Source organism: Mustela nivalis (genome assembly GCF_964662115.1).
Source record: "Mustela nivalis genome assembly, chromosome: 10".
NCBI classification, from domain to species: domain Eukaryota; kingdom Metazoa; phylum Chordata; class Mammalia; order Carnivora; family Mustelidae; genus Mustela; species Mustela nivalis.
Window position 1 is genome coordinate 760,871 of NC_139029.1, and position 27,507 is coordinate 788,377.

Genomic DNA, 27,507 nt, shown 5'->3' on the forward strand with positions numbered 1-27,507 from the left:
TGGCTACTCCTGACAGTCCCACACCTCGTCCTCGCTCACGGCCCCGCCGCATGCCAAGCATCTACGTGCTGAGCCCCAGTCTCTGCCGGCGCCCTGAGCCCGGGGCATTGCGGCAGGTGCCCTGTCCAGGCAGTCCTGCCCCTGCTGCCCCAGGGAGGCCACGTCCATCCCCCAACCCTCCCCCCGCTGTGGCCCCGTCCTCACCCGTCCGCCCGCGCAGGCCAGCGTGGACGCCCCCTCCCCAGCCGCGCTCCTAGCCAGAGCCCCCACCCATCTGAGAGCTGCCCAAGGGGCATCAGCTTCTCTGGGAGCCCGCCCTTCTCCCCCGTGCCCCGCCAGCCCCTAGGAAACCACCCAGAGAAGCAAGTGCTCGCCACCCCCTCCAGCTCCTGACGGGACGGTTCTGGGGTGAAGGTCCTGCCGGGCCTGTAGCGGCCCACGGACCAGGTCCTGGCCACTCTGGGGGGTGGCCCCCAGCCTGGCCAACCGTGAGGCAGGGCCCTGCCCGCAGATGCCGACGCCAGCTCTCAGGGGTTATTTCCAAAGCCTTTAAGTCGATTTTAATTATCAGCAAGATAAAGGTCACTGCTGCCTCCGGGGGGCGCGGCGGGGGTGGCGGTGGGGGACACGCAGTGGGAGGTGCGCCACGGGGACAGACCGGCGCTTGACCGCTCTGGGAGGAGACGTCGATTAATTACCTTTTTACAGCCAACTCCATTAGACTCCCTAATCAGCCTTGTAGGACACGGAGACAGAGGCGGAGGGGCCGGGGTAAGCAAGCCTTGCGGCGCCCTTGCGTCGAGCGGCCCCGTGGGCCGGGGAGGAGGGCCAGGCGTAGGCGGGAATGTTTGCTTCATTTACATGAATCAGAGAAATAAAATGTCATCGGCCCTCAGGGGCCGAGAGCCGCCTCACGTGGAGGTGACCAGACGCACCCCACTAGTCTTCAGGGCAGGACAGGTCCCTCAGCCGAGGAGCGGGCTACGTCCACAGGCAGAGCCGTCGGCCTGGAGAGGACTTGCGGGTCCGGGTCTCCGTGACCCAGAGGGAGAGCAGGCGGCGTGAGTGTCGGGCAGGGCCAGGTGGGCACCCTTGGGCCCCTTCTCGGATGGCCTGTGTCGCCAGACAAGGGCTCCTTCTGGGCCGCGTGCCCCTGCCCACCTCACCCTTCCATTTGTCCGGGGGGGGCTGGCCTGACGGGGCCCCAGATGTTGTCTTCAATGTGACCACGGGGCGGCCCCCACCAGGAGCCCCCCCCCAACCCCCGCCCCATGCGTTCACACAGGCTGCCCCTGGGGTTGGGGGAGAACCGCCCACACACAGACGGGCCCCACGTGGCGCCTAGGGCTGTACCCGACTGCAGGCCCCGGGCAAGGCTGGGTTCGAGGATTTATCCAGAGGCTTTCAAACTGCACGGTTTCCCAAGGAGCCTTGTGAGAACCAAGCCAGCAGGGAGCTCGTGGCCGGGCCTGGCTGGGGAGGGGCAGGCGCGCCAGCCTTCTGAGCCCCCAGCCCCGTGGCCGGCAGCGTGGACCAGGATCCCCGGGCCCTCGGGCTGCACTCGGCAGGGCCCACGTGCTGTTCCTGATGAGGAACCTTCCGCTTCCTTCACTGAACTCGACACAAAGCCATGTTCCCGTTGGCCCAAGTCCTTTCTGGACGCTCAGAAAACAAAACCTCGAACCTCAATGCTCTCGTGCGGTCCCGTCCGCCACCGTGCGTGCGACCTTCCGGACGGGGCTGTGCACCTGGTGCCCTGCCAAGGGGCTAAAACGTCCCCTTTCCCCCAGTGCTACCCTGAGGCCACGCTGCTGTTCGGAGACTCCCTCCCAGAGCCTGCGGTGCGGGAACTGCGAGCGGCAGTGAGAGCCGGGGAGATGGCGTGAAGCCCCCGGGACAGCGGCACGAACGTGGGGCTCCTTCCTGTCCCGGACGGTCCCCCACTCCGCGCCTCCAGAAGGCTCCTCCAGCCAGGCCATTCGTACGGAGGGCCCAGATGGAGGCCGGGCTGCCCCCGAGGCGATCGCAGCTGCTTCTTGTCCTGCGCTGGCAGCTCAGCTGGAAAGCCGAAGCCTGTCTGGGTGGGGAGTGGGGGTCCCTAGAAACGGCCCAGGGACGCGGGATCCGACGCGGAGGCGGACCTCCCAATGCTGTGGGCAGGGGACTGCCGGGAGCCTGCCACTGCGGCTCTGCCGGCAGGTGGTGGGCTGGGCGCCTTCTCACCAGTGGCCGCTGCAGCCCTTCTGCCCCTGGACACCACCCGTCTCGGGAGGACCGGCCGGGGACTGCTCCGGGCACGGCAGTCCCGCGGGCTCTCAGGACGGGCCTGGGCAGAGGCCTCGGGGGCCAAGAAGGGGCCTGGGGAGTGGCCGCATCCCGACGTGAGGACCCCCTGCGGCGGCAGGAGCGGTCAGGACCGTGGTGCGGGGCCCTCCGCGGGGGCCGGTCCAGAAATCAGAGGCTTCCAAGAGGGGTGGAGTGGGCAGCGGGCTGAGGCTGGGCCTGCGTTCTCCTGGGCAAGGGTGAGGGGCGTCTGTTGTGTCTCTAGGAGCGAGCGGGTGAGGGAGAGTGCCGGGGGCCAGTGGCCTTTGCAGGAGCAGGAAGCTGGATCTCAGATCCCCAGAAAAGCCTTGTGGGGCCTGCAGCCGGCCGGCCCCCAGTGTGGTGAGGGGCCGGGCCCTGCGGAGCTGGCCGTGACCAGGGCTGTGAGCACACGGTCTCCGGACACGGGAGACGCGCACAGACACACACCTATGGGTGCCCTCACGCTGGCGCAGCCTGGCTGGTAGACCCCTCCGCCGTGGGCGGCCTCCCCTCCACGTGCGCCCGGCCCACGTCCTCTCCGTCCCGGGGCAGGTCCTCAGCCGCACCCAGACCTGCTCCTCTAGCTGGGCTTGGGCCGCTCCCTGCCAGCCCAGGCCCTGACTGTGCCCGCCACGCATGCCTGGGCTGCACCAACCACGGCCAGGATGGCAGCAACTCCAAGCCGACCCTTCCCCCGAACCTCCCCCAGGGAGTCCCGGACAGGTCAGGGTGCAGGGCCCCCCCGGCCTCTTGCCCTCCTCAAGTCTCCTGCCCAAAGTGGTCCCTGAATCCCAGGGGCCACACCCTGCCCCAGGAGAGCCCCAAGCCCCTACTGGGTCAGTGCAGGGGCCTGACCCAAGCACTGTGCCCTCTCATGGTGGACAGACAGCCGCAGGGAGCTCTGGGCTTGAGGAGAAGCAGGCCACAGGCTCCACGACGTGGGGTGAGGGCAAGCATGGCTCTGACCACGGGGGACCAGGAGCCCCTGTTAGCTGCTCCCAAGAGGGTGAGAGGGTGCACAGGGCAGCTGGCTGGGCGGGCTGGTCCCCACCCCACTCGGTGGCTCAACGGTCGGAGGCTAAACTTGAGGTGGATCAGGACACAAACACAGTCTCCATCGCCACCGGGCCTGGTGGCTCTGGGTGGTCCGGGGCCTGTCCAGCCGACGGCCTAAGTCCCCCAGGCCGTGGGGGCAGGGGCCCCCCAACCCCCCGCCCCAAGCAGCGTTTCCTTACCGCGGTGTGAGCCCCCTGGACTAGGCCTCTGGGGCCACAGCCAGGGAGAGAGGGATCTAGCCGGCTCCTGGGGCAACCCTCCCCCCCGGCACGCCCACAGGGCGCCGCTCCGGCAAAGCCTGACGGAAGTCCAGGCCTGTCTGCCCCCTCCTTTCTCTCCAGGGTCCCCCCAGAGACCCACTGCCTGGGGTCCTGTGGGTGCTCCCGGCCCCAGGCCAGGGGCTGCAGGAAGGAGGGAACCAGGGAGCCTGGGTGCGGGGTGGGGAGGGGAGATGTGGTCTCGGGCCGCCCAGCCCTCGGGGCCGTCGCTTCAGGCAGAAACGCCCCCCGACCTTTGCGACGGTCCCATCGGCCTTCTCTGCATTGGCCTTGGAGGCACCGGGGTACCTGTTCCTCCTTGTCCCTGACGGTCCGTCTGCGTGGTGGGATTCCTCAACAAGAAACCTACAGCACAGGGGCACCGGGTGGCTCAGTGGGTTAGGCCTCTGCCTTCGGCTCGGGTCATGATCTCAGGGTCCTGGGATCGAGCCCCGCATCGGGCTCTCTGCTCAGCGGGGAGTCTGCCTCCTCCTCTCCCTGCCTCTCTGCCTACTTGTGATCTCTGTCTGTCAAATGAATAAATAAAATCTTAAAAAAAAAAGAAAACTACAGCACAAATTTCCCTTTAAAAGTACGGATCTCTCGTGCAGCTACGCTGCCATAATTAACCACGGACGATTAATACTAAAGCGTGTCACCACCTCAAGAGGCGGTGAAATTTCCAGTTCTCCGCTACACTTTCCGTCCCTCTTATCGGTGAGATCGGGTTAGTGGCAAAGGCAACCTTGATTTTCAAAATCATCTTACGATGACGGGGGAGTGACGGGGGAGTCTTCGTAGCTCCCGTCTGATGAATACTCGAAACCGTTTGCTCAACAAATGGAAAAGACGGGGCCTCTCAGATCAGTTGGAAACATTCCCTGCGCGGGTTTTGTGCATTTAGAAGAGAGAGAGAGAGAGAAGCAGTCTGAGGTTCTCTCCTTGCTACAGCTTTATTAGGTTCCCAAATCCAATCCCTGGCGGATGGTCTGGGCCCCTGGGTTCCGCCGCCAGACAATGTCCCGCAGCAATCATCAGCACCTGCGTTAGGACTCAATGGGCCTAAATTGCCGGGGGGGGGGGCGAGCAGACACCCCACTGACGGCAATTAACATAAAAGGGTGCTACGTTTAAAGTTGTGGGTGGGAATTACAAAAGGTTAAGTGTCTAAATATAAAAATCTTTTTGAATATAACATCAGCATGCTTTGTTACCGAAATGTGGGCGCTGTAATTTCACCAAAATAGGGTTTGGAAAACCTGGTGATCATCCACGCCCATGAAATCGCCTGTTCTTCTCAACGGAAGGCAACTCGTCTGTTCAAAAGTTAGAACAATTCAGCGACTGAAATATTTCATACCCACAAAATAATCAAACACGGACTTTCACGACTGTGCACGACTGACACGAGGCCTCTGGAAAGAGAGAGCGTTTTCTCTTCATTTTACAGTTAAGTAATTGGAAGCCAAGGTTTTAGAGTCTTTACTTTCTTAATTGTGGGTTGGGTGGGTGAGAAAAGGGCCAGAAGCAGGTCCCTGTGGGCCGCAGGGTGTGGGCGACGGCCGCGCACCGGCAGGTCTAGCTCCACGGTCTCAGCGACCAGAGAGTCCAGGCGAATAAGGCTGGGGAAATCTGGGGCTGGGGCAGGGCAGGCGGGGTCCCCCTGCGCCTCTCTGCTGGCCGGGGACTGTGCTCCATGTCCCCCGCCCCCCACTAGTGTTGGCGCAGGAGCTCAAGAATGTGTAGAGTCACAGACACTTGCTTGTGTTAGACGCCGCCCCCTCCGCTTGGGCTCCCGCTGCAGCGCCTCCCTGTAGCGAGGTTCCAGCCCCTTCCCTCCCCCCTCTCCTGGGCACCCACCCTCCTGGCTGCTGAGAACGGAAACCCTGAAGTCCTCGAAAATTTGAGCATTGAGCTGGTGCACTCTTCTAGTTTGGCTGGAGGACCACGGCGGGCGGGGCCGGGCCGGGAGGCTTGGGGGACCTCCCAGCCCGCACCCAGCATCACCCTCAGGGGCAAAGGCTGCAGGGGAGACCCGCCAGGGGTCCTGCGATGCCGGGCCCTGCACGAAGGCTGCTCGGGGGGGCAGATCTGGTGGCCAGCACCCACACCCCGGCCCTGCCTTTGCCCACCCCTTAGGTTAGGGAAGGGGACCCCCGTCCAGGGCTAGGGGGCTGCCCGCACTGTTTCTCGACTGTGAGCGAACCCTGAGCAGAGAAGCAGGGCAGGGTACAGGCTATTGGCACTGGCCGGCCCGCCATGGGGCCGTGGCTCCCCGTGCCCTTAGCCGCTCCTGAGGCTGGGGGACCCTGTCTCCGACACCTCCCGCTGGTCTAACAGGCTCAACTTCTTCACCTCCAGGCCTGGTTTTATCAAATCCACCAATCACCGCCTTACAGCCTGGTTGTGGGACGGGGGACGAGCTTGAGGGGCACGGCGGGCTTCCTACAAGCAGATGAAGGGGGCGTCACTCGCCTCGTCCAACCCTGGAGGTGGTGGGAGGCCCAGGGCCTTGCTCTCAGATGCAAGCCAATGGCGGGTCTGCTCCTGTGGCTTTCAGACCTAACTCCGGGTGACAATCTGGTCTCCTTGTGGCCTGGTGTGGTCACGTAACCAAGTTTTGGCCAATGAGCGGTAAGTGATGGTGGGTGTCTTCAAAGGGGCATTTGTTAGAAGGGCAGGCCTGTGCTCCTTCTGCTTCTAGTTCCCAGGGTCTGGAATAGGGGTGTGATGGCTGGTGCCTGTGCAGCCCCCTGGGACCACGAGGTGCAGGAAGGATGACAGAGAAGAAGAGGAAATGGGAGCAGGGAACCCTGGTGATCACGAGGTGCAGGAAGGATGACAGAGAAGAAGAGGAAATGGGAGCAGGGAACCCTGGTGATCCCGGGGGCCGTCGCCTCGCCACGGAGCTCCCATGTGAGAAGTGACACTGGTGGAATTGAATCCCCCACTGCTGTCAGAAGCGGGTGCCCATGTGAGCCCGGAGTGTGGACCTGGAAGGGGGGCTGCTCCTGGCCAGCAAGAGCGTGGCCGCCCCCGTGGGATGAGGCTTCAGCGAGAGCCGGGCTCATGTCTGCCTGTGCGGTGGGAGGGCGTCCAATGCCGCCTGTGACCTGGGGCTGAGAGAGAAACCCCGGCCTTGGAGTCTATGTGCTGGGAGAACGTTTCTGCTCTGGGGCCACAGAAAGTAGCTTCGAGAGGGACAGTCACCTGGGAGATGTTCTGGCCGTGGCCTGTTTTAGGCATTGTGTCGACCGAAGTCTCTGCCTGAAACCCTCCGGGCTGTGGTCTCTGCCCTGCACTTGGGAGGCCCGTCACTGTCCTGGCTGCAGGCTGGGTGTCGCCAGTGGCTGCTCCCCGAGACTTCCCAATGTGTGTGGCCAGCCCCCACGGCGGCCCCAGCAGGCGCTCCGCAGCCCGAGGCCGGCGCACTGTCACCTAGGTAGGCAGACGCAGTGACCCTTGGCTGGAGCCCCTCTGCTTGGTGCAGGCCTGAGTGGGGCTCGGGGGTCCTCGGTCAAGGTCTGGCGGAAGGAAGGGAGGTGGGATCCAGGACCCACGCAAGAAAGCTCTGTGCCAGGCCAGAGTAAGGGGGAGCGGTGCGGTTCACAGCTTGCCTCGGCGAATACAGACCTTCACTCATGCGAAGGAAAGGCCCTGACACACGCTCCCCACACGTGTGGGGCTGCCGCGGACGGTCGCAATTTTGCTGTCTCTCCAGATAACAACCAAGAGAACTTGCTACTATCCCCACGTAGTCACAGAATAAGCGACTTCATTTAAAAAATAAATAGATAAATAACAAGACTCGCCTACTTCCCACCCAAGTAGCTCCGCGTCCCCCTGAGGTCTTTTCTGGTGTCCCGCCGGCAGGAGGGCCTCACGCCCTGCTGAGCTAGTGCCTCCCACACCCCACACCGCACAAGCCTCGCCCTGCTCGCACCGTCATCGCCTGGGCTTTTCTCTCGTTTACGCTGATGCCCACCACCTACCCGGGCAGAGCTGACCTATGCAATGGCTTCACTGCCGTTTGCAGAAGGCACCGAGGACAGCCGGCCGGCCTGTGTGTCCATGACCCAGAGCAGACCTGAGCTCGCTGCCAACACGTCCGGAGGGCCTGGGCACCGGCGGGGTGAGGGGAGCTCTGGGGCAGCTATGGGGACAAGACACTGTCAGTGCGAGTGTCCTCCAGAGCGTTTGGGGGTGGACTGGTCCCCAGAAGAGACACAGTGGCACAGGGGACCCTTCCTGACCCGTGGGCAGGTGTGCACGTCGCCAGCACGCCACCCTGTGAGGGGACAGGAGGGCCGCCATGGGACTGGCACTGTCCCGGTCACTTGATAGAAGAGGAGGCCTGTACGGAGAAGCTTGGCCAGAAAAGGCAGAGAAGCATCAGCCCCACGTCTGCCATCAGCCCCAGACGCACCCGCAGAGGACCCGGGACCTGGCGCTTGGCCGCAGACCTGCCAACAGGCCACCGCATGCCCGCAGAGCTCCACCCGAGTGGCCCTCCCACAACCAAAGACCTGCTCCCCCTGGTCTCCCGAAAGATCAGCTTCTGCGGCGCCCCACCCCCATCCTAGCCAAGCTGGAAACATCTCTGAACGTGCTGGCAGCCCGACACAGCCCCCCGAGTGTGGGGTGAGGCCCATTCCCCGAGCAGCGAGCGCCCCAAACTTGTACAGAGGGCTGGGCCCTGGGCCGCCTGCACTAAACGTCAAGGAGCAGATGCAGGCCCCCCTTTCTGGGCCTGGTTTCCACGGAGACCTCATGAGAGGCTCCAAAATCCCTCCCAGTGGAAGGCGAGGGGCCCAGCGAGTGTTTTTATGCGGAAATGTGAGAACTCTTCAGCCCCGCAGTGTAATGCTGCCTCCGTAAACTGCACTGGAAGCAGACTAGAGGTCGCGGCCCCCCCAAGGCTACCCACCACCCCTGTGGCATGGGGCTCCCCCGGGTGAGGGCCCAGGCCTGGGTCTAGCCATGGGCCCTGTGCCAGCACACCAGGTCCGCCCGTCCTGCTCTGCGACTCAGGAGTACTCGCACGCGGTGTCCAGGGCTGGGGTCCTAACTGCGGGGATGGGCCCCTCTTCAAAGGGCCCAGGAGTGCGTGAAGGCCCCCACAGCTAATGTGCATGTGAATTTGCCTGCTGGGGATCCCGGAGCCCTGTTTCCTGAGCTTGCTGTGGTCCCCGAGGATCTGGTGCAGCTGCTCCTGAGGCGGGGGGCGGGGGCACAGGGGACCAGGCGGGACCCCACGGCCATGCTCGGCTGGGACGCCGTGGGTGACGCCAATGCCCCCGCCCCCCGCACGATGAAGGCCGTGTGGGACTGCATCAGGCCGTGTGAGAGGCCCACGGGCCGGGCACAGTGAGCGGCAGACGTGAAACTTGGATTCATATCCTGAGCTCCGGCCCTTGCTCTCTGGGAGTCGTTCAGAATAACCCACGGAAAAGCCAGGCCAGGCCCTCCACGGCTGCAGGTTTTCAGGCACCAGGAGCCAAGTGCATACGGAGATGCTGTGTGCTCTGGGCAGGCGCGGAAGCAGCCAGAAAACCGGGCAAACCCTCGGGACCGTTAGGGCTGCAGATGGTGGCTGACCTCGGTGGGGGGGCGGAGGGGGCACAAGGCCCAGTTCCTACACTCGGGGTCCTGTCCAGGCTGACCACAGCCTCCTGGGGACAGTGGCCTTGGTGGGTTTGCCTCTGGGCCCAGCCCTCAGTCTGACAGATGCAGAAACAGCCCTGAGCCCGCCTAGGGTCTGTCCTCTCTCACCAGCTCCGGGCGCGAGTGAAACGGCCTCACTTTACACTGATGGCGATGACCAGGTGTGCCCGTGGGGACTGCGGGACGGCCCCTGTGGTGGCCCCTGGGACTGCTGGTTCCCAATGCTACCGTGGCACTGGGACTGCGCCCGAGGGGCCTGGATGGCCAGGACAGGGAGCTCCCAGCCTGCCCTTCAGCCCACAGCGCTGGGGACTGGCCCTGCAGAGGGACACCTGCTCAGGCCCGGCCCCATCTTCCTGGCACCGTCTGTCTCCTCCAGGGTCCCCATGCCTGGCTTCTCAAGGCTTTAATTTCCTCCCGCCCAGGTTCCAGCGCACCCGCTGTCACTCCACACGCCCCTAAGCACTCAGGCCCACTCCCGCCAACCAGCTGGCGAACGGCACTCACCGGCAGGGCCGCTAGGGATGGCCCTCTGGCCGCGAGCCGTGTCTGAGGCCAGCGCCAGCTCCAGGCCTCCGGTGGGGAGCCGCGGGTCTCTGGTACTTTCCAGCGCAGCTCTGGGCTCTTGGCCCCCAGACTTGGGGCTCCACAGAGGATAGGCCACGCAGTCAAACCCGCTGTGGAGGGAACGGGAGGGACCGGGCTTTGCTGGATGCTAAGCTGAGGGTGCCAGCGGGCTGTGGGGGGCACGGTGGCCTGGGGGCCCTCCCGGGGAGGAGGAGGGGCGGAGGCAACCACCCTGAGACTAAGATGGCGGGAAGGAAGGGCGGGGAGGTCTAGTCCCGGGACCACGTGGTGCCTCGCCTGGTCCCAGCCCTCGCTGCCGGCCCCTTGCCTGGCCCCCACTGCTTCCTGTTCCCTAGACCGAGCAGAGCATGTCCGCGGGTCACTCCTGTGTGCCCAGTGCCCTTGGGGTCCTGGCTGGTGTGGGAGCAGTGTGGAGACGGGCCTGGGAGGAGCAGGTCCGGGCCACTCCTCTTCCCCCACGCCCCGTGGGTGACGTCCGGGTCGCCCATACTCACAATGGGGTCTGGATGGGTGTCCCTCGGTTGTCCTTGTCCACGTTGAAGAAGCTGACCTGCGAGTAGGCGGGGAGCTGCACGTACCGGACGCCGGCTGAGATCTTCAAAACCCGGCCGTCCTCACCTGGGGAGGGGGAAAAGCAGGCTGTGCCAAAGGGACAGAATGGCCACAAGAACCCAGGTCTCTCCCTCCCTGTCCTGGCCTGGACGCCTGTGAGGGGCGCGTAGCAGCGACGCTGGCCCAGGCCGCAGCTACGTTCAGCTCAAGCTCCCTGCCCCGACTTCTCCTGCCCTCGCTGAGGGCCTGAGCCTCAGGGCACCTCACTGCGCTTTCGGGGGGCCTCTCCTTGTTGGTTATCCTCGGGGCCATGGGGGCGGCCCAGGCTGGGAGCAGACACCTGAGGCCCATCTCTACCACGGTCCTGCCGTTGGCGAGACATTGCAGCCTGTTACTTCCCGCCTCTGGGCCCCTTGTCCGCACGCCCGAGGCACCCAGCACAGGGCCCGGCCGTGTGGGCTCTGGGTCCGGTGCAGAAGGACAGCCGACAGCACCCACCGAGCAGGGTCAGTGCAGGCCCACCGCCCAGCCCCTGTGGAAGAGGAGACGTGGCAGGGCTGACAGTGCGAGCACTCGGCTTGGAAGGAGAGTAGAGAGCCACACCCCCCGGGATTTGATTGACTTCCACTTCTGGTCACCACAGAGTACCCGGAACCAATTCATGCCCCACTTGAAGCACCCCAAAAAGGCAGAGAAAATACAATGATGGTGCGATGGCTTTTCAAGATCCTGGACCTCAGGCAAGGACAGTGGCCCCTGAGAGATGCGGAACAAATGGTGTGGACTCCCCGACTGTCCGGGCCACTGCCTTGAGAGAAGGGGGACCGGGTGCAGGGAGAGGGACTGAGTGAGCCCAAGAAACTCCTCAGTGAGCCAACGGGGCTGGGAGGCCAGGAGGAGAAGCACACAGCAGGGGTCCTGGGGTCCTGGAGGCAGAGGACCTCCGGGGACACAGTGGAGCACATATCTGTGCACGAGTGCGAGGACATGCCCAGAGGCCGGGCTAAGAGCCACAGGGGAGGGCGGGAGGGACCTGGGCTTGCACGGCCCTGGGAGTGGCGCGCACTCCTGCTGGCCACACTGGGAGAATGGACGCCACAGCATACGAGGCAGGGCTCTCAGAAGGTCCAGCTTCAACAGTGGGGATCGTGGGTCTCAGTCGGAGCTCTCCTCCACACCTCACACGTCGCAAAGGCAAAACCTGAAAGGATCAAACTGTTTCCAAATAAGCCAACTGTGCTCCAGAACAAAGTCCAAGAAGAGTTATGGGAACACAAAAATACCCAGCCACCGGAGGTAAAATCCTCCGTGTCTGGCACCAATCGAAGATTAGCAGGCGAAGAATGCAGCAAAATACGTTCTGTAGTGAGGAGGGACTGCAGGCAACTGAAATCGGCTCAGAACACACCCAGATGTGAGGATCAGCAGGAAGGACCTTTGTCCAAAGTTTTTACTGGACCCGTACTCCACGTGTTCAAGACGGAAGTAGAGATGAAAAGATATAAAAATAAAGTTGAACTTCTAGAAACAAAAACTATGAGATAAAAAAGTACACGGTATGTGATCAATGACAGATGAGATATTGCAGAAAAAAATTCACGAACTTGAAAACATAGCTATAGAAACCACCAACATAAAACACCAAGAGAAAAAAGGAAAAAAGAGGAAGAAAAACAAAGGTAAAGTGAAAGGAGGGAGGAAGGGGGAGGGAAAGAGAATCCACGGACAGTGAGGCGAGTCCAAGCTCCCTAACAACGTGGGTAATGAGGCCCCGGACGAGAGGAGGAAGAACGGTGATAGAGAAACAATTTGAGGAAATAAAGGCTGAAAAATCCTCCATTTTTAAAAGATTTATTTATTTATTGGGGCGCCTGGGTGGCTCAGTGGGTTAAGCCTCTGCCTTCGGCTCAGGTCATGGTCTCAGGGTCTGGGGATTGAGTCCCGACAGGCTCCCTGCTCAGCGGGGAGTCTGCTCCCCCCTCTCTCTCTGCCTGCCTCTCTGCCTACTTGTGCTCTCTGTCTGTCAAATAAATAAATAAAACCTTAAAAAAAAAAATAAAAGATAGATGTGGTTAGAATGGATGAAAAACTAAGACCCAACAATATGTTGCATATAAAAAGCATACTTTATTTTTTTTTAATTTTTATTTTTAAAGATTTTATTTATTATTTGACAGAGAGAGACATAGCAAGAGAGAGAACACAAGCAAGGGGAGTGGGAAAAGGGAGAAGCAGCCTCCTCACCAAGCCGGAAGCCCCATGCAGGGCTCAATCCCAGGGCCCTGGGATCATGACCTGAGCTAAAGGCAGAGGCTTAACGACTGAGCCACCCAGGTGTCCCCAAAAGCACACTTTAAATACAGACTTACATAGGTGGAGAGTAGAAGTATGGATAAAGATACACAATGCTATTAGTTAGGAGAAAGCTGAAGCGACTATATTATTATTACAGGAAGTAGTTGTCACAGCAATGACTACACCAGGGATGAAAAAGGAAATATTGCAACAATAAGGGGTCATCTAATTAAATAACATAAAAATCCTAAATGTTACACATCTAAGGACAGACCTTCAAAATACATGGTGCAAAAAATGATAGAAATGAAATCAGAAATAAGCAAATCCTCAATTACAATTGGAGATGTCAAGATACCACTGTCAGCAATTGATAGAACAAGCAAACAAAAAATCAACAAGCACATGTGACCTTGAAGGACAGTATCAATAAAATCCACCTGATATGTATAGAATGTTCCACCCAACGAAAGCAGAAATCATATACTTCTTAAAGTGCACACACAGCATTTACCAAAATAGAACAAATTCTATGAAAAAAGTCTCCAAATTTGGAAACAAAACAACATATCTCTAAATAACTCATGGGTCAAAAAGGAAGTCAAAAGGGAAATCAGAAAGCATTTTGAATTGAATGAAAATGAATGCAAAACCTATCAAAAATTTCAGGATACAGCTAAAGCTGTTCTGAGGGGGAATTTATAGCAATAAACTCTTGTGTTATAAAGAAAGGTCTGAAGTCAATTACCTTGGTTTCCATCTTAAAAACTAAAAGAAGGGGCGCCTGGGTGGCTCAGTGGGTTAAAGCCTCTGCCTTCGGCTCCGGTCATAATCCCAGGGTCCTGGGATCAAGCCCCACATCCAGCTCTCTGCTCCATGGGGAGCCTGCTTCCTCCTCTCTCTCTGCCTGCCTCTCTGCCTACTTGTGGTCTTTGTCTGTCAAATAAACAAATAAAATCTTAAAAAAAAAAAACAAACTAAAAGAAAAGAAAAAAAGAGCAAATTAAATCCAAAATAAGAAGCAAGGAAATAACATCATAATAGGAATTAATGAAATAGAAAACAGAAAATAATAGAGAAATCAATGAAACCAAAAGTTGACTGTTTACCAATGAAACTGATAACCTGTGGCCAGATGAGTCAGGCAAAACAGAAAGAAGAAATCAATAATCCTTAGTAGGAACAAAAGAGGTGATATCAGTGGATTAAAAGGAGATGAAGGAGTATTATGAAGAAGCTTATGACAATAAATCAACTCATGAAATGAACAAATATTCCTTCAAAGACACAAACACCAAAGTTCACTCAAGAAGAAGTAGATAACCCAAATAACATTATAGCTACTTAAAGAAATGGAATTAGTAGTTAAAAGTCTTCCCACATGGGACACCTGGGTGGCTCAGTGGGTTAAGCCTCTGCCTTTGGCTCGGGTCATGATCTCAGGGTCCTGGGATCCAGCCCCACATCGGGCTCTCTGCTCAGCGGGGAGCCTGCTTCCCTCTATCTCTCTGCCTGCCTCTCTGCCTACTTGTGATCTCTCTGTCAAATAAATAAAATCTTTTAAAAAAAAAAGGTCTTCTCACAAAGAAACGTCAGGCCTCAATGATCTTCATATTGAAATCTGCCAAATATTTAAGAAAGAAATAATACGAATTCAACGCAGACTCTTCCAGAAAATTGAAACATGAAGTCAACATTACCCTGATAGAAAAACCAGACTAACATATTAAAAAAATTTGGGGCACACAGCTGACTCAGTCGGTGGAGCATGTGATTCTTAATCTTGGGTTGTAAGTTTGAGCTCCACATTGGGTGCAGAGATTACTTAGAAATAAAATCTTAAAAAAGAAAAAAAAAAAAAAGAAAAATTCAAGACCAATATCCCTCATGAAAAAACATGTAAAAACCTTAAAGAAAAATTTAGCAAATGGAATGCCCAGATAATTCAATGGGGGGAATAGCAGCCTTTCAACAAATGCCGCTGGTACAACTGACATTCACATGCAAAAGAATGTAGCCGGACCCCTGCCTCACACCACACACAAAGATGAACTCCAGACGGATTATAGTTCTGAATGTAAGAGCTAAAAATATAAAATTCTTAGAAGAAAATACAGGAGTAAATTTTCATGACTCTGAGTTAGGGAGTCTTCTTAGGTATGAAACCAACAGCATAAACAAGAAAAGAAAAAAGTAAAGGAATTGCACTTTGCCAAAATTCAAACCTTCTGTGTTCAAAGGACACCATTAAGAAACTGCAAGACCATGCACAAAATGGCAAAAAATATTTGCAAATCAGATATTTGATAAGGGGACTTATATCCAGAATACATAAAGAGACAAACACCTTTTTGTCTTTCTTGTTTGTGTCCTAATAACTCATAATCAAAAGGCACATTACCCATTGTTAAAATGTTAATTTTATTTAATTTCTTTAAAGATTTTATTTCTTTATTTGGCACAGAGAGAGAGAACAAGCAGGGACAGAGGAGAGGGAAGAGCAGGCTCCCCGCTGATCAGGGGATCTGATGTGGAACTCAGTTCCAGGGCTCTGGGATCATGACCTGAGGTGAAGACAGATGCTTAACCCACTGAGCCACCCAAGTTACCCATTTTTTAAAAATGGGCAAATATATGAATAGATATTTCTCCAAAGGAGACATACAAATGGCCAATAAATATCTGAAAAGATGCTCAACATCATTACTTGTTAGAGGAACACGTATCCGAAGCGCGAGACACACTTCATCCCAGTAGGATGGTGAGAACTACAAAGACTGACGGCAACAAATGCCGGCAGGGATGCCGAGCCACTGGAGACCTTGGTCACTGCCAGTGGGAATGGAAACTATTGCAGACAAAAGAAAGAAAACACATTCGGACTGGAAAGGAAGAAGCAAAACTGGATGTTTTTGCAGATGACATGATTTTCCATATAGCAAAATCCCAAGAAATCCTCAGGAAAAGCAGCAGAGCTAGCAAATGAGTTCAGCAAGGTCACAGGACACAAGATCAATGTTTTAAAATCAACTGTAGCCGGGGCGCCTGGGTGGCTCAGTGGGCTAAAGCCTCTGCCTTTGGCTCAGGTCATGATCTCGGGGTCCTGGGATCGAGCCCCACATCGGGCTCTCTGCTCTGCAGGGAGTCTGCTTCCCTTCCTCTCTCTCTGCCTGCCTCTCTGCCTACTTGTGATCTCTGTCTGCCAAATAAATAAATAAAAATCTTAAAAAAAAATAAAATCAATTGTAGCCTACCAATTCCTGAAATAAAGTAAGGAAACAAATCCATCCATAATAATATGAAAAGAACAAACATGACTCATTAATTACTGAACCAACTCTAACTAAGTTATAAACAAAATATTGATAAATTACTTATCATTATTAATAACTTTAATGAGACAAGTGCAAGACTTGCACACTAAACATTACAAAACATTGGTGAGAGAAAGTACAGATATAAATAGATGAGGAGGTGTCCCATGTTCATGGATGGGAAGATGCAGTGCGGCTCATGGTGGCTCTTCCCGGCCAGAGTCAAAGCGGTCCCTAACAAAAATCCCAGCAGGCTTTTTTTCCTCCTCTGCAGAAACTGACAAGCTGATCCTTAAAAAACTGTATAAAAGATGAAGTTCCCAGAATAGTCAAAACAATTTTAAAAAAGAAAGCAGAATCGAAGGAGTCTTTAATTTCCAAACTCAGAGTGAGGCTACCATAATGAAGATGGTGTGGTGTGGGGATAGACATATGGGTCAACGGAGCAAAACCCAGAGTCTGCACAAACCCTCACTCTGACAGTGAAGTTGTTCTCGACTGAGGCGCTGAGGCATTTCGATGGGGAGAGGACAGTCTTTCCGGCACATGGTACCACAAGAGAAAACATGAACTTAGAACTTTATCTTATCCAGAAAAATTAACTGAAAATGGACTGCAGAAATGCAAGAGCAAAACTTCTAGCAGAAAACAGGAGAATATCTTTGGGTACTTGGGTCGGGCTAATCATTCCTACATACATTACCAAAATTATGATCTATAAAAGAAAAAAATGACAAATCTTCATGAAAATTAAAAACCTTTGCACTTGAGAAGACAGCATTAAGAAAATGACAAGATGGGGTCACCTGGGTGGCTCAGTCGGTAAGGCGTCCGACTCTTGGTTTTGGCTGAGGTCATGATCTTAGGGTTGTGGGATTGAGCTCCGACTCAGGCTCTGTGTTCGGCAGGAGTCTGCTTGAGGTTTTCTCTTTCCCTCTGCTCCCTCTCCCCACTCGCATGCTCTCACTCTCAAATTAGTCAATACTTTAAAAATGCTTAAGGAAAATCACAAGATGAGACACAACGAAAATAAATGACTTGCAAAGATGTAACGATGAAGAACTAGTATCCAGAATACATAAAGAACTCCGATAACTGAAAAACAAGAAGAGCAAACAGCCTCATTTAAAAAAACGGACGGCACAGTTGGATAAACATTTCTCTAGGGAAGATGCACACAAGGCCAGGGAACACACAAAAGCTGCTCGGCACCAACAGTCGGGAGGGAAGTGCGACTCAGGGCCTCAGCGGGCTGGCTGGCAGTCCCGGATGGCTGCGGGTGGGCAGGGTTGGGGGGAACCGAGCCCCGTGCGGCTGGTGTGGCCACTCTGGGAAGCAGTCTGGCAGTTCCTTGGGGAGTTTACACATCAATCTGCCATCTGGCCCAGCAGCTCCACTCAGGGGTGCATGACCGAGACACACAGAACACAGGCCGCACGGAACGTGCCCCAAACCTTCCCAGCTGCCCAAAGTGCAGGGAACTGAAGGTCCACCAACAGACGAGCCGGGAAAGCAGGCACAGGCGTGGTCCATGAAGTGCCAGCACGTCCCCGTGGGTCACTGCAGCCAAGGACACTGGTCACTGATGCAGAGCCCGAGGCCACGGGTTGTGGGACTTACTCATCCAAGTGCCCACAGAGGGCACAGCTGTGGGAGCCGGGCTGCCAGCGGGCAGCAGGGGTCTTTCTGAGGCGAAGGAAATGGTCTGAAGCAGAACCGGGGGCTGGTTGGACTCTACTCTGTAAATTTCCTGAAAATCTAGGAATCATTTAATACTTGAGAATTCCGAGCCATAAAAACGACACCAAAATAAAGTCGCTAAAATGAACCGACTGTGACTGTCTTTGCTCGGTGCTGCTCGTGGCGCCCTCGTCAAAGCTTGCTGACCCCAAGCAAACTAGCAGAGACTAAGCGTCTCAGGCAGGCATGTACTGCCGGCGGTCCTGCCCCGGCCACCGCACCGTGACCGCCGGGGCGCTGATGGAGGCATTCGGGGTCCTCCGCCCTGCCGCCGGGCCAGGACGCCCCTCTCTGCACCGGGCAATCTGCTCATGGGCGGGAAGGGCTCTGACAGGTCAGCTGCCCGACCTCTGCGTCGCCACTCCACGGATACGATTCCCCAAAACACAGCTGGACTGGACATCTGTCCTCCCCTGATGACCCATGGAGGACACAGGAACTCGCCCCTCGTCAGGCACAGGCCCCTGCAGACACCAGCAGCCCCGAGAAGCCACGCATCGTCCTGTGAGCTGCGCAACGGCCATGGGCACACACCATGCACGCACACGGGACTCACACGCCCCCTCTGCCAAGGCTCCAGAGAGGAGGACAAAACAAGAGTTACTGCGGGTGTCCCTGTACCCGAAGCCACACAGGGCATCTCGTCCCTAACCCTAAGCACCTGACGTCTGCAGCCATCACCCTGGGGACACTCACCCTCGGCCACTTCCCCACTGTCCTGCTGCAGCTGAACGCTCACGGTGAAGGAAGAGCCCTGAGCCACGTCCATCACCTCCGGACCCAAAATCACGATCTTCTTGGCTTGTGCTAGGAGAGAGCAGAGCAGAGCGCGGCACAGCTGAATGGCGGGGCCGGTGGGGCCGCGGTCCGTGCAAGCCCAGGCCCCCACGTGGGCCCCCCACGGAACAGCCGCGCTTCCCAGGGCACCGCAGGGGGAGGGATGTGCAGTTTTATCACACGCGTGACTGGAAGTCCCCTGCCCGTGCCACCCCACCCAGCGACCTGGGCCCTCGCTGAGTGAGACTGCGACCCATCCTGAAGGCCACCTGGGACTTTTAAGCAACTTACTGCAGAGCTGGTTACACTACAGAGGCCTCGGAAGCCCACCCAGTGCCGAAGGGCCGTGAGCGAAGGGCTCGTGGGCATTCGGGTTTGCACGCGGGGGCGCTCCCGCAAACCCTCTGCTTGCTTGGGACTCCGGCCCCGCCCTCCTTGCGTCTGGTCAGTGGCTCCACGTGTGCCTGGTGGGGTGCCCTGGACACCAGCTGGGGAGCTGGCCGGGGTGTGGCCACCCACAGGCCAGACGTGCGGGGCGCCTCTGGGGTCGGAGCAGCTGGAGACGGCGTTCTCGGTATCCGCTTCCCCTGCGTCCCCAGCCGCTAGCGGCACCAGGGTTCGGGTCGTTAAAGCTTAGGACAGGACGGAGTCTGACAGAGGACGTGCGGGTCAGGAGGGGGCTCCCACAGGCGAGTGTGGAGGGCGGCAGGTGCCTCGCGGAGACGGTGGGCCTGGACAGCCCTGCTCCGTTGAGGGGGCACGACCCGGCCCTCAGCAGGGGGAGGCCAGAGCCCGCTTCAGCTGGCCTAGGTGGACTCTGGCGGTGGCTGAGACTCTGCTGGGGGGACGCGAGGACACATCCTATGTCCCCTTGCCAGAGGCTTCCCCACCAGGCGTCCAGGACCCCTCACGTGGGGTGAGCTGGGATCCGGGTCTCTTCCCAGGGCACAGTTACAAAGGCACTCCCAGGGGGCCCTGGGGAAGGCTGGCTCGACCCCCAGGCCCCCCACACCCTGAGATCCTGACCTGAGCCGAAGGCAGACCAGTCGCGAGCCCTTCTGAAACCCGACTGGAATGTGTTTTTCCTAAAGGGGCTGGGGGTTTAGATCCTACTTCACCCCTGACCCCAAACACCTCCGGATTCAGCCTCCCTGTGCGAGCGCCTGTGGCCATCGGAGACAGAACTCAGCAGACCCCGCCGTGACCCCACGAGAAGACAGGCGAGGCAAGGGCGGGAGAGGCACCTACCCACCGGGCGGCCGTTGATCCACATCCCACGGTAGACGGCCCCGGAGCAGTGGGTCAGCTGGCCCAGGCCGCTGAAGACGTCACCGTGCCACTGTCCCTGCGGAGAGAGCCGTGTGCACTCAGAGCCCACGGACGACACGAGACCGCAGGCGGAGGCCCGGGGTCCCTGCAAGCACCAACCCCGCCACCGGCGAGGACTGAGGCTACTGGAAAGCCAGCCCCGAGGGGCGGCGATCACGGGGCACCGCCCTGGCCTCCAAGTCCCTCTGCAGCGGAACCGTGAGAAGCCGGGGAGTCGGGGGACAACGGCTCATATGCGAACGCTCCAAACGGGGCCCTGGGAGCACAGTAGAGACTACACTGGTGCCGGCAAGGAGCCCCCACCAGCAACAAGCCCCCTGAGGGGCCCTCGGAGCCCGCGTGCAGCACCCCCCCCAGCAGCCTCTCTGAACCGCAGGCACAGCGGCGTGGGGACAATGTGAGAGCCACAACTGCTTCCGTGGAAAAGGTCAAGGTCCTCCTGTTAGAAGAAAAACCGGCTGGAAGCCCTGTGGGTCTGTGCGCTCCTCTGAGGGAGCTAACGGGGCTCCCGTGTCCCTGCCCTGCTCTCCCGCGGCCCGGGCGCGGTCAGTGCCACGCGGAGGGCGCTGCCCGCAGGTGCCGTGGGAGGCAGCTCAGCCCCCGGCTCTCCCTTGGGCGGGACCATGAGGGACCACGGGGCTGTGAGAATGGCCCTGAGAGCCGCTGCTCTGCACAACTCGGACGCCCCGCGGGGGGCGACTTGGAGAACAGAGTCACCGAGCACCAGGGCTGTGGGGCCAGGTCAGGCTGCAGGGTGGGGGCGGGACCTCCATGGCCAGGCTCCAGCACAGCTGGCCCCTGGGCCAGGGCACTGGACAGCTGGCAGGAGGGGCTGGGCTGCCTGCTGGGGTGCCAGACTGCCCCCCACCTCAGGGGAGGCCCAGAGAGCCGAGTCAGCCCCATGACGGCTCGGGTACCCTCGTGGTGCTCCCAGGACGCTCAGGGCCATGCGAGGCTGAGGTCACATTCTCCAGGAAGTGGCTCACGTGTGCAGGTGACGGGCCGGACCGAAGTGGAGGTGAGGCCCTGGAGTTGCCACCCGTGGGCCCCGCTCTGTTGTCCTGACTCAGGGCAGGGGGCCTGCTGGCAGCTGCGGGGCCACTCTAGAGCCAGCATGGGCGTTTGGCCCTGCAATCAGGGAGTCACTGCGCACGTGTCCACGCTTGGGGTGACGTATGCGCCCCTGCTCCCACGTGTGCATCTGCGTATCCATGTGCAAGTGTGTGCACCTGTGTATGTGTGTACGTGTGTGCACCTGCGTGTCCGTGTGCACATCTGTGTACCCGTGTGCATGTGTGTGCGCGGTGGGATGGCTCTCTCAATAGGATGGGCAAAGGGACCTGGGCGGGAGACAGCAGGGCACGCTGGGCTGGGCTGCTGTCCGTGGGTCAGTGGGGGACAATCCTGAGAGGGCAGGGACGCCTGGGTGGCTCAGTTGGTTAAGCAGCTGCCTTCGGCTCAGGTCATGATCCCAGTGTCCTGGGATAGAGTCCCACATCAGGCTCCTTGCTCGGCGGGGAGCCTGCTTCTCCCTCTGCCTCTGCCTCCCACTCTGTGCTCGCTCGCTCGCTCTCCCTCTCTGACAAATAAATAAAATCTTAAAAAAAAAAATCCTGGGAGGGCAGGGGGCCTGCACGCTGAGCCCCTGCCCCTGGGGACTCTGCTTGCTGGGAGCCGGCGGGTGAGGCTTGGACGTGACGCCGCCGCCGGACCGGTTTGTTTGCCAGGAAACCCCTTCCCTCACGACCCCATCCTCGGACTTGAGAAGTCACCGGTTTCAACTCGGGCGACAGGACTCTCAGCCAAAAGAGCACAAACCCCACAGGAGCCAAGCCACGTCCACTGCCCCAGCACCCGCTGTGCCCTCTACTTAGAACCATGGGGCTCAGTCTCCAGGCCTGGCAGGAACAGCTGCTACAGTGGGACGCGGTCAGCCCCGACACGGGCCCAGGCTAGGGGCGGGGGCCACGGCGGGGCTGTGCCTCCAGGAGAACAGAGCCTTCCTGAGGGGCCCCTCACCTTTCCCCGGCCTCCCTCCGCTCTCCCAGGGGCAAGAGCTGTGCCCACTGCGTGCCCTGGGCAGGCCTGCCCCTGCCCTCGCCTCCCGGTCTTCGCTCCTGTCCCCGTGCAGGTGTGCTGGGGCGGGGCGTGGGGCCCGTGGAGCCTGGCCACGTGCTCAGGGGCGCTCCCCGTGGGAAGTTGGGATTCAAGACGCTGGAAACTGGCTGCGGCCGGTGGGACCATGTGTCCCACACCCACTCCAAGGGCATGCGGGGCTCTGTGCTTACTCTCCACTGTTTTCCTGGGTCGTTCACAGGCTGCTGGGGCCTCTGGGGGGGCTGGGTGTCTGCAGCGCTAACACAGGACTCCCCAGGACCGGCATGCTCCAGGGCACAGCGTTACTTGCCCAGCAGCGCGGAATCTTAATTGATGTTATAAATCATACCTTTGAAAATTCTGCCCTTTCTCAGCTGACTTGCACACAGAGCATGAACCAATACTTTAAAAAGCGTCGCACGGAGGGGGTGGGGGGGTTGCCCCCAAGGACGGTTGGGGGGCACATCCCACCTGGGTGGGGGCTCCCTTGGCTCTCTCCCTACCCCTCTGCCCTGCTGAGGGCTCGTGCACCGTAGGGTGTTGCAGGAAGAGGGGGCAGGGGGCTGTGTCCACACCACAGACACCGGCGGGACAGGACCCAGCATTAGGAAATGGTCTTGTGGGATGGCAGGGAGCCAGGCCTGTCACCCGGCAGCTGCTGGGGGGCCCCTGGAACCCCAAGGGGGTGTTGCAGATGCCTCCGCGGTGGGCCCACCTCTGCGGGCCCACAGCTCCCAGGACAGTTGGGCCACTGGGATGAGAGCCTCCTTGGGTGCGCTCCCGGGCACACGTGGTGGGAATAAACTGTGAGAAGAGCTGGATTCTCACTTTAGGGAGCCTCTTCTGTTGATTCTATGTTCCCTTCCGAGGGAAGAGCTACTGTGCTTCTCCACCTGCCCCCCACGCCCCCCGGTGCCCCCCAGCACACACTGAACGTCCAGCCTGGCACATGGGTCCCGTCCTGCCTGTGGCCCAGGGTTTGGGTGGCCACACCACGAGGGCCCAATGGCCCAGCTCCCCAGTGTCCGCCGTGGGCGGTATTGGGACGGCCTCCCCCGTCGTCGAACCTCGGAGCTGCAGCAGAGGACCACCGTCCGGAGGTCACGACTTTGTAGACCAGCAAAGGGTGGTCTGGAGTTAGGTCACATAAGCGGATGTGGCGCCAGGCCACCTGCCTGGGCCCTGGGACTATCCAAGGGGCCTGTGTCTCCAGCTTGTGGGGCAGCCTGTGGGGTTGCCATGGACACGCGGGCCGGCACGTCGGGGCACAGGTGTGCCTCCTGCTCATCCGTGTCCCCAGCAAGAGCAGGGTCATGGTTGTTGTGTTGGATCTCCACGACCTTGCTTGTTAGTTCCTCGGATGTCAAGGTGTGCACCGTGGCTCTTGCTGCCTTTCTGTGTCTGTTTCTGCTGCCTGCTGGCGTGCAGAGCACACAGAGGACAAAGCGTGGCGCTGGCCCCCACGACGGCTCTGGCAGTCCAGACCCCTCCCCTGTGTGTGAGCAGACCCAGACGCCCGACTGTCCTGTGTGCCGTGCACCCCTGCAGTCAGGGCCCCACATTCCTGGGCTGTGAAGGGTGGCCTGGGCACATAAAGGCCAGCGGCATTCCCAAAGACACGCAGGTGAGCACAGCGGCGGCTGGGAGCTGCCACCGGCCACCGGCCCCGTGCAGCAAGCAGGTGTACCAAACAGCAGGCCTCCCTCTGGGAAAGCCAACCCGAAAAACCCAGCCAGCGTGCGTGGAGAGGCGCCCAGGGATGGCCGGAAGCTGGCAGCTGCTGGTGGGGACCACCCTGCGGATACACGGTAGGGACCGCTCTGCTGCACAGTCACCGAGGTTCCCTGACAGCTTGGATCTGCTTCCTCTCTGCGGGGGACGTGGCTCGCCTCCACGGAGCGGTACCGGCACCTGGGCTCCACCAGGGATTTTTGAACTCTGTCCCTCTAGGAGCTGCTGCCCTGTGCCCGCGGGGGTCACTGTGCTACAGCCACGTCCCCTGGAGGAGCCAGTAAGCTTGCCGCTGCTGGGCACGCCTGCCCCCATGTCCCCTGGAGGTGGTCCAACAGGTGCAAGCCCGGAGCCTGGGGGTGATCCGGGCAGAACCTTCAGTGGGTAGCAGAGGCAGGAAACGTTCTCTCCAAGATGAGCCGCCCCAATCCCGCCCATGCGGCTCCCGTGACGGGAGAGGGAGAAGCAGTTCTGGCTTAGGGATACGTTGTTTTTATGTCGACAGAAGACACTGGAACATGACCTTCAGGAGTGGACTTTGCCAGGGACTAACATTTTAAAGGCTCCTTACAACGGTCTGCATTGGGAAATCTGGTGATGAGGCAGCAGGAACCTTGGGGCAAAGGCGCACGTGCCACGGGAAGGCAGACTTAACGGCGTGCGGGCGGGGGGGGGCGACTCCCCATTCATGCGGTCCTGAGTGCGCCTCTGCAGGTGCCACCCCTCCTGGAACTTCCCCTTCTCTGGGTTTGGCAGGTTCTCTGTCCGATTCGGCTGACATAGGACACGGCCAAGGGACAGCTCGGCCTCTACTGTCTAATCTTCGAGGAAATAAAATTATCTCAAAAATAAATAAAAATCAGAAGCTGGTAGATCTGTGGTGAGAGGGGCCCAGGACAGTTTTCTGGGCAGCTCGGGATTGAAGAGGGTGGGGTCTGCGGCTGCCCAGGGCCTCATGTGGGGGCCGGCACTCCCTGGGAAGAAAGCAAGAGGTGCACAGACCCTGCCACACCTGTAGGCACAGGATGGTTCATGCGTCCCGGCCGTGTGTGTGTGGCAGAGCCTGTGCTCCCCGGGTGGCAGCCGCTGTCAGGGCCGGCAGTCCAGCCAAGGGATATGCCGGGAAGGAGGGTGAGGCCGGGCAGACGAGCCCAGCAAGGACGGACGGAGGCCACATCCCTCCACGGCGGGACGGCAACGGTGGGCGCTAGATTGTGGGCAGTGCCAGAACACGCGGGGAAGGCCGTCTTCAAGGGCAGGAGGGACAAGTGCAGGCGAGGGTGTGGACAGATCAGAGCCGATGCACAGCCGCTGTTGGAGCGGCGTGGGGTTCCCCAGAAATCCAGCCGGGAGCCACCACGTGGTCCAGAAGCTCGTCTTCTGCGCATGCGCCCCGAAGACCTGGGTGCAGGGGCTGAGCGCTGTGCACCCCACGACCCCGGCAGCCGCGCTCACGAGGGCCCAGCGGTGGGAGCAGCCCCGGGGGGCCGCGGGTGGACCCAGGAGGAGCAGCACCGGGTCCCTCCGCGTGATGGACTGTTACCCAGCCTGAGAGAGGAAGGGGCAGGGGCGGAGCTCAAGGACTTCGAGCTCAGAGAGACCAGCCGCTCCCCGCAGCACAGGGCCCGCGGGACTCCCCGCACGCGCGCCTCCCGCGGGAGTCAGATCCGCGGAGTCAGAAAGTGGCGGGGTGGGTGCCACAGGTCGGGGGCTAGCGTTTTCTGGGACAGACGTCAGTCTGGAAGATGGAACGTCCTGGAGACGGACGGTGGGGACGGGCGCGCGACAGTGGACTGTGCTGCACGCCCCGAGCCGTGCCCTTAGCGGGAACAGCCGCGAATTTCACGTGAGGCCCGTTTCACGATCCACAGAGATGTTTTTAAAGGAGGTCGACTTGCTTCGTGGGAGCCCAGGGAACGCCGCGGCCGCGCGGGAGGCACACCTCAGGGTAGCGCCCAGCTCCCTCCCATGCTGCCTGGGCTACGGGGTGACCTGATAACCGGGGGTCGGAGGTCAGGCGTGAGGCGTCCCTGCAACGTGGAGAGGCCTGCGCTGGCCCCGGAGCCTGTGCCTTCCCCATGGGCCAGGCCTGGAGACAGACCGTGAGCGAAGTCTCCCAACGGCTCCAGAATGAATGCTGGTGGCGGTGGGTGCTGCGCCGTCTCCGAGAGTGCCGTGTGTCTACAGGCACCGTGTCCGAGGTTTCCGAGTCTGAGGTCACCGTGTCCGAGGTCGCCATGTGGCTTTCCTGGGCGCAGCCCTTCTCCACACGCCCCGTCTGCACGGCCTTCTGGAAGCTGGTTAAGGAAGTGGCCAGAGGACCAAGGAATGCCGTGAGGGACCCCCACGCCTGCCCTCTGGGACCTGGGTGCCACTGGAGTCGTCTCATTGGCGTCCGGGCTGCGGCGAGGTGGCTGCACACGTCCCTGCCGCCGTGCGTGGCTGGGACGACCCAGAGACACGGCAAGCACCACGGAGGACGGCGTCCCAGCAGCACTCACAGCAGCAAGCGGCTGGACGACCAGCCTCCGTGTTGACTCCAGTGGGAGGTGCCCCTCGTCAAGGACACGTCACCTCCCTCGAGGGCGCGTGGGGGTCCTGAGGTCCGCAGGCCGGGACAGAGCAGCCTGTGACTCTGCGGGGCGACCGTCCGGGTGGACGTCTCCTCACCTGGGGATGGCGGCAGCCTGGCCAGCAGGAGCAGCAGCCTGGGGCGGCTCGGGCTGAAATCGGGCTCCAGCGCTCAAGTTGGAGCAAAATGTTTCCCAAGCGGGAGAAGCCCCCGTGAGGGCTGCCGGGCGGCCCTGCTCCGGGGCTGGGCTGCCCCCTGGTGGAGTGCTGGGCAGGAGGCGGGCGCCCCGGGTCGGCCTGCAGTGTGGAAAGCTGTTGCCCTGGTCTCCTCCGGGTTGAGCCCTGACATGCAGGGGAGGCCTGCGTGGAGGCCCCAGGGGCAGCCACAGCCCTTTAGTGAGGCCCGGCGGGTGGCGGAGGGGCCGAGGGCCAGAAAAGCCTCCAGCAACAGGGCAGTGCTGGGGTCCGCAGAGCAGAACGGTCCGCCAGCCCGACCGGCTGTGAGGGGACCCACCCGGGTCGGAGGCCATGCAGCCGCCCCCTGACTCTCACTGGGGCTCCAGGCCGGAACTCCCCGCCCCTCCGCTGGGCCTGTGTCTTCATCCATGGGGGGAAGGGCTGGGGACAGAGGCCGGTGCCTGTGGCGTGAATATTCTGGTGCTTGTCCTCCCCGGCCCCTCGAGGGCTGGTCTGCACGTTGCCATGGGTGCCAGCTGTGGCACGGCGGGGCGGCAGGGGACGGAGACCTGCCCCCGTGTCTCCCTCTTTGCCGCTCTGGAGAACCATGGACGGTTGTCTGAGGTGCCCGTGCTGTGCCCCACGGCTGGCCCTGTGAGACTGGGCGGACGGTCCCTGGCATAGAAGCAGCGGGGTGGCAGCGACACGGATGCGCACGGGGGACGCTGGCCCTTGCCAGCCGCCCTGACTGAGGCCGGGGTACAGCCTTCCTGGGCCGTCCGTGCTCCAGGCCAGCGTTGGAGCACTGCTGCACGGGCCGGGACGCCAGCTGCCCCCTCGGGCGCCCCGCCAGCTGCTGTCTTGGCGACGCTGCCAGCTCTGTTACCACTCTCGGCCCAAAGCCACTCTTCCTGTCTGGCTCCGTGCTGCGGGAGCTGGACCCCGCGTCGTCTCTCCCCGGCTGCCTGATGCGGTCTCCGCAGTGGCAGGACCCGCGTGAACGGCCGTGTGCAGCAGCACCTGGGCTCCTGTGGCCCCAGATTCAGTAGGGGCGT

General features: G+C 59.8%; 1 protein-coding gene across 4 annotated transcripts in view; it reads right to left on the reverse strand.

The window, feature by feature from the left end:
• Positions 1-27,507, reverse strand: part of MORN1 (MORN repeat containing 1) — a 48,516-nt gene that overhangs the window by 14,690 nt on the left and 6,319 nt on the right. For all 4 annotated transcript variants that reach the window (XM_082687884.1, XM_082687883.1, XM_082687885.1 and 1 more), the window contains 4 exons: positions 19,796-19,892; positions 18,467-18,577; positions 10,364-10,487; positions 9,789-9,958 (listed from right to left, as the gene is read on the reverse strand). In XM_082687884.1, the coding sequence (XP_082544010.1) occupies positions 9,789-9,958; positions 10,364-10,487; positions 18,467-18,577; positions 19,796-19,892 (502 nt within the window). The remainder of the gene's footprint in view (positions 1-9,788; positions 9,959-10,363; positions 10,488-18,466; positions 18,578-19,795; positions 19,893-27,507) is intronic.